We start from the raw sequence: 12,186 nt of genomic DNA, 5'->3' as shown, positions 1-12,186 counted from the left end.
TGAAATAGACCTTATGTTTGTGTATCTGATAGATTATATTTTGTAATTATCATCAGATTGTATTTGGTTCATAATTGGTTTTAGCTTTCACGGTACGGTGGAAAGATGGGTGTATTAGGAGCTGAGAGACTTGGATTTGTGGAATCCTGCATGGTTGGTACAGTTAAACCTTTTGAGCCTTTAATTTTCTTTCTTTTTTTTGGGGGGGGGGAGCTTACACATTTAGTCTTTTATTTTGTCCTGTGTGGGGAGCAGCCGAGGATAGCAGGGGGTCTGGAGAGGACAAATGTTCCTTAAGTTGCTGGCAAGCCAGCTTAAACTCACACTTTTACTATGAAACATCGGTTACATTTGGCCAAGACAGAGATGTCAAAATGTAGTGGCAGGTGGTTGGTAAGTGATTGGGACAAGGGTGTGTCATGAGTGCAGGGTGGAGAGCAATCACTCCTGGGCTGGGGTCGTCAGGAGAGGCACCTTCGGTGTTCACCACGATGATTCCCTGCACGCCCTTCTGGCTCTGAAGTCGTTTCAGTGTCTCCTCCACCTCTGCCATCTCTGACCGATCCCAAAACTCCGCGTCCGTACTCAGCTTCTAATTTTCTTTTAACATATTAAATCAGAGGATTGTATTAGCTCAGTGGTTCTCAATGGGGGGCTATTTTGCCCCGTAGGGGACATTTCATTATGTCTGGAGACATTTTGGTCATCACAACTATGGGGAATGCTAATGGCATCTAGTAGGACAGCCCTCTACGAAAAAGATTAACTGGCCCAAAATGTTAATAATGCTGAGGTTGATGAGCCCTGGGTTAGATGATCTGTTAGGTACCTTCACACTCTAAAGGTTTTGATTTTATGATTTCTTTTGAAATTATCCTGTTTTGTTTTCATTTTAGGAATATTTTAGGAATATATTGTAGGAATAATTCTAGGAGTATTACACTTTGAGTTAGTATTTTATGTGGTTTCATTTTTCCTTTACATTTAGCAAAGTATATTTGTTCCCAGGCTTGTAATGTTATCTAATTTGGGTTGCTCATTAATAAAGTTTGAGAGTCTGAACTTTGCCTTTCTCTTTCACTGAAGATCTTTGGGAACAGAAACTGAGTCTTACCACCTTTGTATCTTCTTGCCTAGCAAAGTGGGCTATTCAGGAAATGAACTAATTAAACACCATTTGTGCTTGGAGCTAGCATAGTGGTAGGCTTCATACAGTGACTGGAAAAGAGGTCTAGTACTGGGAAGTAGGGGTGGCCTGGTCATTGCCTCTAGTGTTAACATTTATATATGAAAATTTCTTTTAATATAGATTAAAAGGAATATGTACCAGAAAGTATTTTCCTTTTGACCTAAGGTAAAGATAAGGTAATTTAATATAATACAGTATAATCATGCGGATGTCCTTTTAGTATGAGATTTTTTTTTAATTTTAGTTTTATAAAATTACTATATAATGAAACACCTAAAATTACTATTTTAGTAATGTTGTAATTTTCAGCTCAGAGAGCAGTATTCCACTGGAGTTTTCTTTTTTCCCAGTTAACTGATTTTATATTTTAAACCACTGCAATGCTTTTATTTGAATATTTTTGGATAAAATTTTCCAAATATACAGCACATTTTACTGATTTCACAAATAGTGGATGCTTACCACAATTTAATTTGTTCTGGGTTTCAAGATTATCATGTTAGATGTTCATTATTTTTTATTTGTAATAATATAATTTGAGGACTGTTTACTTTTCTTACCCTCTTTCACTGCTTTCTAATGTGTTTTGCTGTGAGAAAATTTTTATAAATAATATTTTGGCAGTTATTAAAGCTCTGAAGGAAAACCTCAAGTGTCAATAAGCAAGTTTGTTATTTGATGACCCTAATATTTCTGAGGCTTTCTATTACTTAACTCTGCATTCAAATCTGTGTTGAAGGTTGAATTTGCTTGTCATTTGGCATATGTATATAATAATGAAAGTATAATGTGGTAGTGCTGTTATACTAGTATTAATCATTGACTATGTTATCACAGAACTATAGAATGTTAAAGCTGGGAGGGACCAGGGAGGTCACCTAGTTCATGCACCCTTTAAATGCTGTCATTTTACAGATGTAGAAAGTAAGTTCAGAGGAGTAAAATGTTTTGTTCAAGGTCACAGTCACACAGATCACTAATCAGAGCAGGGATTAAAACCTAGGTTCACCTAGTGGTCTTTCAATTACCGTATTTCCCCATGTATAAGACGCACCATTTTTCGAAAAATTTGGGGTCTAAAAACTGGGTGCGTCTTACACACAGGTTGTAGATTTCAAATGCCATAGATGGAATTGAGGATGAGGCAATATATGAAGACAGTGATTCATCATCAGACACAGATGAGGACAAGCTAATGGTTGGGAGTTTTGACAGTGATGAGGAGTTGTATGAATTTTATGATGAATAAAACTTGAGCTCAATAACTTTATGTAATACATTTTTTTTCAAATTTCAGGCCCCCAAATTAAGGTGCATTTTATACATGGGAGCATCTTATACATGGGGAAATATGGTACAGAAACCTGTCTCAGGGAGACCTAGTTAAGTTTTATTAGAGGAAAAGTGGTTGGCAGTTGGACTACTACATCTGTGTTTGGGCACATTGGTTTCCTACTTTCATTGGTAGAAATGGAATGTGAAAATATTGGTTTTGGGAATTACTGCTTATTCTGCCCAGCTGTTAGACAAATTTGTCTATAAATCTGAGATTTGGCTTTGATGTTACAATAACAAACAGCATGTTTTCTACTATCTGTTAAGCATTCCTTTACTTTGTGGTGTCTATCCCAGTTTGGCATTGTTAATAACCTCTTCTGTATTCTCGCTTCATAAAACAGTTTGCAGACGCTCTCTAACACTGCCTTCTCTGTCTCAGTCACTGACATTTCTTATATTGCCCAATCCAATAGTGATTCCTTAGGCTTATATTTACCTCTCCCTTGTAGGTGTCCTGCGTTCTTACACCCTCTCTTCCACATGGATGAATTCCAAATCTAGATTTCTACACTTCAAGTTATTAAATTCCAGGACCACATCTCTTATTCTTGACCCATTTTAGTGTCTTCCCCTCGTGTTATAATCAGCATATTTCAAACCTCATTCATCATATTCTTCCCCAAACCAGCTCCTCCTTTTATTTTTGCCAATGATAATTCACCATTGTTTCCCTCCATTTAATTAGGCTTAAATACTAAGTTATAACCCCACTCCTCACTCCCCATGACCATCTAATCAATCCATTTCAAAATCTTGGTTTCGTTTTTTAAATATATATGTATTATTTATTTATTTGATTAGCCTTTTGGTTCATTGTTTCTCCTGTCTTTTTGTTTTGTGCCACTTCCATTACTTTAACCCCAATTTTGTCCTGTTGCAAACCAGTGAGGATAGCTACCTTCATTTTTACTGTCCGTATTATTTTCCTTTCAGTGTGTTATTAGCAGATTAATATTGCCATAAAGTCCTTTCATCACGCCATTCCTCTTGTTAGAAGAACAGACGTCAGAGTATTCTTGGACTGGATTTAAAACTCTCTACTCTTTGTATCTATGTAATCTTATATACATTAGATTTTGCTCATACTGTTCAAACAACATTTTTAAATACCCTCTCTCATCTTTTCTACCTGAATCAGTGGTTCCCAGACTCTTGGTTTACATTAATCAGTAAGTTTTCAAAGAATAATTATGAGGATTAAAACACAGTATTTAGGCAAGTAATGACATTTAAAATTTTTTTGCTGTTTACCCAGCCAATAGTATTTCAAAATAAGTCAATTATAGCACAAATACTAATTAGTTTAGTGGAAAACTTATATATGAATGTGTGTTATTTTTCCATTTTGTTTGGCCACATTACCATATACTGGCTAGTAATTGGGACTTACTGATCTAAACAATATGCATGTACATATATTCAAATCCCTTACTCTTACCTTCCCTTTCTTGCCTTTTCTGAATCCTGTAGTGTGTATTATGGTATCTTCTATCCTGAATTTCACAGTTATTAGCAGTGCCATCCATTTAATATGACATCATGACATTTATAATGTGTCTTCAATTCTCAACTAAATTGTAAACTCCTTGAAAACAAGGACCGGGTTTTCCTTTTTTCTTTTTTTCCTTAGTGCCAACCACTAAGAAGATAATTTCTATATTTATAATTTCAGCTGCTGTTCTGTGTATCTATCAGGTACATCTGCATTAAGAAAATGGCAGGTCCTTGAAACTGTTATCATACCTTGCTACTCGTACTCTTTTGATAGATAGCTTGATATTAACCATCTCTTATGTTTTTTGTGTGTGTGTGAGAATTAAAGAATTATTGCCCTCATTGTTATTATTTAGGAAAGGAGAATTGAAATCTGATTCAGGAAGTCTTAACAACATAGAATGGTGTTTTTTTTGGTCTTTAGTTCTGTGTTCTTACTTCATAGAAAACCAGAGATCAAGTTATATAAGTAGAGTGGGTGTTTGTGTGTGTGTTCAACTCACAGTATTATAAATATTGAAGTGATAGGACCTTTATTTTAATAGTGTTCATTGATGCAGCATGCTTTAGCACCTATAAGATAGATTATAATATAGCTTATTGAAGGGTTAATTATTGGGTTGTCGGAAAAGTCGTGACGTAATTTTTCTGTTTTTTGTTGCAAAAATGCGTCGTGACTTTTCCGACAGCCCAATATAATGTATAATTATCATATATACACGTTGACATAATTAGTTTAGCTTATGTTTTTTTTTTCATTTTCTTTAACATATCGTCCATCCTTTTAGCAAATTAATTAATCAGTATTAATGGAAATGTCTTGATTCTTTCCCCCCCTCCCTTCCCTCTCAGGTGCTATTCAAGTATTGGGAAAGTTCAGGATGCCTTTATATCTTACAGGCAGTCTATTGATAAATCAGAAGCAAGTGCAGATACATGGTGTTCAATAGGGTAAGACTTCATATAAAAATAATGGTTATAATTGATACACAAATACAGTTACATCACATATAATGTACTTTGTTTATATCATGTTTATGAAGCTAAGAAATTCTTTTTTGTCGACTTATTTTTTTCTTAATTTCTCTTTCCAGCGTGCTATATCAACAGCAGAATCAGCCTATGGATGCTTTACAGGCCTATATTTGTGCTGTACAATTGGACCATGGCCATGCTGCAGCCTGGATGGACCTAGGCACACTCTACGAATCCTGCAACCAGCCTCAGGATGCCATTAAATGCTACTTAAATGCAACCAGAAGCAAAAGTTGTAGTAATACCTCTGCACTTGCAGCACGAATTAAGTATTTACAGGTAAAATTTTCAAATAGCAGTTTTTTAAAGTCACGTTTCCCCATGACACTCAGGCAGGAGGAGGGTGGCTGGAAAGTTTGTCTAGTTGTGATGTCTATAATTTGTTTCCATATTTGTAAACATACCATAGCTTGTAATATTATTTTACTTTTCATTTTAAGTAAGATATGCAGTATTTTAAAGGATGCTCTTTTGCACATTTACTCTGTTGATGCATATTAATTTACATAATTTTTTTCTATGTACTGTCTACATTTTTAAGTTGTCATAGCATTTTAGAGAAAAGAACACAAACCTTGTCTTTCACTCTTGCTTGGAGTTTCATGAGAAGACAGCTATGAGAACTCTAAAAACAGAGCTCAGCTTTGTTTTAATTCTCACAAAGGTTTATAGTCCGGTTACCCTCTTTATACTTAGTATCTTTCTGAAACCCCAAATTAAGAATCTATTTTCTTTTAAAAACAGTTATAGCATTTAGGAAGATTTAGTGGACTTGCTCTTACTCAAGTAGGCTTGTGTTAAATTTGCTTTTTACATAATTTTTCCTAGGCTCAGTTGTGTAACCTTCCACAAGGTAGTCTACAGAATAAAACTAAATTACTTCCTAGTATTGAGGAGGCGTGGAGCCTACCAATCCCCGCAGAGCTTACCTCCAGGCAGGGTGCCATGAACACAGCACAGCAGGTGAGAAGTTGGGTTATGTTCTGCAGGTGCCCAGCTTTAAGGGTTCTTTTCAATCTATAGTGGTCAAGTATATTTTACTAAGCACAGGAGGCTTTTATTAATGAAAAGCCTTTTGATTTAATTGTGAAGGGAATCTAGATCAAAATAAAACTCCCTCTGATATGGGAAGAAATTTTGGGGTGCCAATTTAGAACCTTTGTGCATTTTCATGATTTTGAAGGAGATTTCTTAAAATAATGCTGCAGTGGTTTGTTTAATTTTTAAAGCAAGTTTTGCAAAGGAAGGTACACATTCCTCCATTGATGATTCATTTGATTTTGATTTTAATAATTGCAATCAGCGATGTCCACATAGCTTTGAAAAGTATGCAGCTTGTAAAGTTTTATAATTTGAAGGAATGAATTAAGAATATATAGAACACTATTTTTGTCTTCCTTCTGTGATTCTTAGGCATGTAAACCTCATCATCCAAATACTGAACCTGTATTAGGCCTCAGTCAAACACCAATTTCACAGCAATCCTTGCCACTACACATGATTCCTTCTAGTCAAGTAGATGACCTGTCCAGTCCTGCCAAGAGGAAAAGAACATCTAGTCCAACAAAGGTATATATTTTAGAGAAATAGAAAATCCTGTCAAAAAAGAAACTCCCAACTGCTCTGAACTTGTGCAGTTTGAACATCTCCTGTCCTTTATTTTAAATTTGTGGACATCAAAGAGTGAAAGGGTTGAGTTTTTCCATTCCAGATTCTTAGTATCATATTAAATATAGAAAGTAGGGATAAATTTGCATTCATCAAATCATTTTATTCATCTCCCTGCCGTTAAGATCTCAACACACTTTTCATCACCACTTTCTACTGACATTGAAATAAATTTAATGTTGGATCTAGTGGACAGTGTGATATTTAGATTAGCCATTTGGGCCATAGTTTAGGGGTGGGCCTTTTTGGGTGGCTTATTAATGAATAAAAATTTTTTAAATTTATGATTTTCCAAATTTATTTTGCATGTAAAATTATTTTTAAAACAACTTAATGTCATAATATGTTGTTTATATATAAATATTCCAATCATAGTCATTTGGCCTCCATTAGTCATTGTTAACTCAATAGATTTCACGATACATTCTTTAATTTTTTATGTATTTATTTATTTTTTTTTATCAATTTTCCTCAGAATACTTCTGATAATTGGAGTAGTGGCCATGCAGTGTCACATCCTCCAGTACAGCAACAAACTCATTCATGGTGTTTGACACCACAGAAATTACAGGTATGTAAGATGTGTTTTTGACAGATTGTTTTTTCTATTAAAAAAGAGTGTAGAGGTAGTAAGCTTTGCGTTTTTAAAGTATTCTTAAATGAATAGCAGTAAACTTAAGTAAAATGAACCCACATTTACCAGATTAATAGTGATAATTCATTCTTGTTTTCCCTTTATTTTTAAACAGGTAATATATTCATTCACATGATTCAAACTGCATCAGTATGAGGATTTGGTTTATAGAATACATTCTCTTTCCAACTCCTGGCCCTACCTATTCAGTTCCCTTCTTAACAGACAGCCAGTGTTGGTTATAGTAGTTTATCTTTCCAGAGAGATGTTGTGCATGTATGAGAAAATATACATCCCTCTTTTCTCACAGATGATTATTTTTCTCCTTTTTTTACAATAAATGGTAGAATGTTATATATACTGTTAATAATCTCCTTTACAGACCTTTTCATGTCAATATATAAAAAGCTTCCTTGTTTTTTTATGGCTACAACATATTTCTTTATGTAGATGTCACACCTATATACTGAAGCAGATCACTAGTTTTGAACAGTCAGGTTATCTTCAAACTTTGCCTATTTCATACAGTGCTGCTTTGAGTGTACTGTCAAAATGCATTTTTAAGCTTAAAGAGCTTTCTGTGTGAATACTGAAAAATATTGTATTAGTGAGTAAAATTTCATGCCTTAAAGATCACATTGCAGTAAACCTTCTTCAGATGAGTATTCCTTTTTATCACTTTTTTTAGTTGAGGTAAAATTGGTGTATAACATTATATGATTCAGGTGTACAACAGTATAATTTAACATCTGTATGCACTACAAAGTGATCACTACCAAAAGTCTAGTTACCATCTTTCACCATTGACCCTCTTCGACCATTTTGACCCCCAGCCCCCTTCCCCTCTGATAACCACCAATCTATTCTCTGCATCTATGAGGGTTTTTTGTTTTGTTTTGTTTGAATGTCTCCTTCTTACTTAACTTTCTCAAACTTCTTAAAAGACTTCATCTTGGGGTTGATTACTGTTGGTCAGAAATCAATATCTTTGAGCGATTCTGAGTTTATCTAGTCATTTCAGGGAAAGGTTGCTTAGAATAGTGAGCTTGAGCTTATTTCTTAGATATGTCTTTGACTATATTATTTTCTTCTTTTCTTCTTCTTCTAGCACTTGGAACAGCTCCGTGCAAATAGAAATAATTTAAATCCAGCACAGAAACTGATGCTGGAACAGCTGGAAAGTCAGTTTGTCTTAATGCAGCAACACCAAGTGTGTATAGAGCATTTCCCCCCCCCTAAAATTTGTTAGCATTTTGGGTATTTTTATTGACTGAACATCATTTTAGAGCATGTTCATGCCCACTTCTACTTTCTCCCAGTATTTGTGGAATTTAGGAATCTGTGCTTCTTGAAGTAATAACAGGGATTTTTAGGGAAAAACAGCTATAAATTTAATTTTTATTTATTTACATGCTATTTTGTATGTAGTATTAGGGTTTGTTTATATTATTTAATACTTAACAGGCTATCCTAAACTGAGGTGGGGTTCTTTAGTGCTTGTTTAATTTGGAGAATCTGGCCTATCCATTTAACCAAATGAAATTTTGAGATTCCCAATTTTGTGATTAGAGAAAAGACCTATAAATTCCAGAGTCAATTCCAGAGTCATTTCCATAATATTCAGCTGCTTTTTTTTGTCATTACTAAAGGGATATTTATTTAAAATGAAACAAATTTCTGCTTTTCTGAGGAAGCTAATCTAAATATGAACCAACACAATTTTTTTGTTTTAAAGGTGTGTATTTTTCAACCTGGAGAAATTAAGTGTTAGGGTAAAATCAGAGATTACCTGACTACACCTTCATATTCTAATTCTTTCCCCTATGGTCCACACAAGCAGCATTGATTTTTCATTTGTTTTTCAACAGATGAGACAAACAGGAGTTGCACAGGTACGATCTACTGGAATTCCTAATGGGCCAACAGCTGACTCATCACTGCCTACAAACTCAGTCTCTGGCCAACAGCCACAGCTTGCTCTGACCAGAGTGCCTAGCGTCTCTCAGCCTGGAGTCCGCCCTGCCTGCCCTGGGCAGCCTTTGGCCAATGGACCCTTTTCTGCAGGCCATGTTCCCTGTAGCACATCAAGAACGCTGGGAAGTACAGAAACTATTTTGATAGGCAATAATCACATAACAGGAAGTGGAAGTAATGGAAACGTGCCTTACCCGCAGCGAAACGCACTCACTCTACCTCATAACCGCACAAACCTGACCAGCAGCGCAGAGGAGCCGTGGAAAAACCAACTATCTAACTCCACTCAGGTAATAGAAGAAGTAGCTGCCTTGTCAGCTTCTCACGTAATAGTTGTCTTTATTTAGTTTTATGCATTTTGAAAGAGGAAGAAATAAAAGTTTGAGGAGCTGGTTTTATAAGCATTTTATAGTAGTACAGTGTGTTACAACTCAGTGTATAAGTACATAAGTATATTTTCTATTATAAAATTCACATACACACACACAATCTGGGAAAGTTCCAAAGGAAAAAGAAAATAGATTATACAATACCATAAAACCCACTGTTAATTTACAGTGGCATCATAAGCATTTATGTAATGTTACTTCATTCATTTCTGCATGTACAAGTATTGGCCTACTTACAATCAGGTGCTATGGAAGGTGGTAGGTAGTCACTCTGGTAGGAGAAAAAGACCATTAAAGAAGCAGTTATTATAAATTACTATGAAATTTAGCTTTCATGGAAAAATGTTATATCAGAGTACCTAGGAGGGCACATAACCAAGATTTTAGAGTCTCCAGAAATTAGAGAATTTGGGAGAGGAAAGGGCTGGTAAAGTGTGCCCACAGTATAGATTATGAGTGTAGATTTTTAATAGATTAAGAGGGGAAGGTGAAACATGAAACTTGAAGGAAATACAGGAAGTTGCCTAATCTCTTAAAGGTAAAGTGGAACCAGTCAAGTTATCAAAGGTATGTGCCATATTTTACTCAGTTCAGTTAGACATTTAATTTCTGAGTTTTTACTTCTGATTATTTATGCACATAATTTTTCCTCTACTTTGGATTGTTTCCATGTAGAAGTTGCCTCCAAGTGGGTCAAAGTATCAGCATTGAAAAAAATGTTGCCAATACATATTGCCAAATTATTTGGACTTTTATTAGCCTACTATAAGAAATATTTACCTTATTGCTAGTTAGTCTTATATTATTGGTAAAACTGAGATAAGTTCTTTTTCTAAGACTTATAAGCTTATTCTTAAAGTACTTTTCTTAGTAGTACCATCTCTTCTAGAGTGATTAGTAGTTTTATTCATTCTTAAAGAAATGTTGAACACCTACTGTGTCCATGTGCTATTCGAGGTTCTGGGAATAAATCAGCAAAGAAAACACTCAAAAATGTCTTAATTTGTATAGGTAAAAGACAATGAACAAGTGAGCGTTACATATAGAATATTAGGTAATGATATGATTAGTTCTAGGAAACATATTAGAAAAGGGAGCTGTCGAGTACTAGAGATTGGTGATAGAGGATTTGCAGTTATAATTTATAAGGTTAGGGAAGGCTTCACTGGAAGGTGACATTTGAATAAAGACCTGAAACAGAAGTGAGCCTTGAAGATATTTGTGATAAGAGCACTCCAGGTCTAGGGAGCAGCAAGGAGTAATAGGCCCTAAAGCAGGAGTGTGTTTTCTGTATTTGAGGAAAATCAAGGTGGCAAGAATTGCTGAGCATGGCCGAGTGGGCTAGCAAAAGGTAAGAAGAGACATATTGGCTTGTCGGAAAAGTCATGACACATTTTTGCAACGAATTCATGACTTTTCTGACAACCAATAGATGTGCTCCAGCTGGAAATGTGATGGCTAAATTGTGTGCAGCCTTGTAAGCCATTGGAAGGATATTGAATTTTATTCTGAGTTACATGGGAAACTATAGGGGGCGGATTTTGAATGCACGAGTGCCATGATCTTAGTTTTTATTTATATTCTCTCAGGTACTCTATAGATAGACTAAAGTGGGCAAAAGTAGAAATGACATGACCAATTTGGAGACTGAACTATATATAATCCAGGTTGAGAGGTGGTGGTAGCTTGACCCAGATTGGCAGCAGTAGAGGTGGTCAACTTTTGGGTATACAGTAGACCCTTGAACAATGTAGGCGTTAGTGGTGCTAACTCCCACACAGTCGAAAATATGCATATAACTTTTGACTCCCCCAAAATTTAACTACTAATAGCCTACTGCTGGCCAGAAGCCTTTCTGATAACATACATAGTCAATTAACACATATTTTGTATATGTATTATATACTGTATTCTTAAAATAAAGTAAGCTAGAAAAAAGAAAATGTTACTGAGGATATCATAAGGAAGAGAAAAGACATTTATAGTATTTATTGAAAAAAGGCCATGTATAAGAGGACCTGTGCACTTCAAACCAGTGCTGTTCAAGGGTCAGCTGTATTGGGGAGGTGGACAACAGGGTTAGCTGGTAGAGTTGGGTGTGAGAAAGAGGAGTCTAAGTTACTAGCCTCACCAACCAGAAGGATGGATGAGACTGGATAAAATCCCCAAGGGGTTGACAATGGATTCAGAAAAGAACAACTCAAAACTGAGCCTTTGGAGCATTCTAGTATGTTAGGTCAGGAAATTGAAGATCTAGCAGAGAAGACTAGAATAAGAATGATCTATGAAGTGATAGGAGATCCAAGAGAATGGGAGCAATGTCCTGGAAGCCAAGTGAAGAAAAGTCTTTGAAAAGGAGGACAGTGTGATCAATGTGTAAATCAAATAACACACATAGGTCAAGTAAGGAGAGGACTGGACATTGACCATCTGAGTGAGGTATTTGTTGACATTGCTGGGGTCAG

General features: G+C 35.4%; 1 protein-coding gene across 6 annotated transcripts in view; it reads left to right on the top strand.

Moving 5' to 3' along the window:
• Positions 1 to 12,186, top strand: part of KDM6A (lysine demethylase 6A) — a 198,554-nt gene that overhangs the window by 139,899 nt on the left and 46,469 nt on the right. Inside the window, exons 11-17 of one of the 6 annotated variants that reach the window (XM_019649645.1) lie at positions 4,874 to 4,972; positions 5,116 to 5,335; positions 5,885 to 6,019; positions 6,470 to 6,625; positions 7,200 to 7,295; positions 8,467 to 8,568; positions 9,227 to 9,622. In XM_019649645.1, the coding sequence (XP_019505190.1) occupies positions 4,874 to 4,972; positions 5,116 to 5,335; positions 5,885 to 6,019; positions 6,470 to 6,625; positions 7,200 to 7,295; positions 8,467 to 8,568; positions 9,227 to 9,622 (1,204 nt within the window). The remainder of the gene's footprint in view (positions 1 to 4,873; positions 4,973 to 5,115; positions 5,336 to 5,884; positions 6,020 to 6,469; positions 6,626 to 7,199; positions 7,296 to 8,466; positions 8,569 to 9,226; positions 9,623 to 12,186) is intronic. The other 5 variants (XM_019649665.1, XM_019649675.1, XM_019649655.1 and 2 more) reach the window with 5 other exon arrangements.

The sequence above is a fragment of the Hipposideros armiger genome, unplaced genomic scaffold (genome assembly GCF_001890085.2).
Source record: "Hipposideros armiger isolate ML-2016 unplaced genomic scaffold, ASM189008v1 scaffold_7, whole genome shotgun sequence".
Taxonomy (NCBI): Eukaryota; Metazoa; Chordata; class Mammalia; order Chiroptera; family Hipposideridae; genus Hipposideros; species Hipposideros armiger.
Note: the sequence above shows the minus strand (reverse complement) of the source record. Positions and strands in the feature narration are given on the sequence as shown.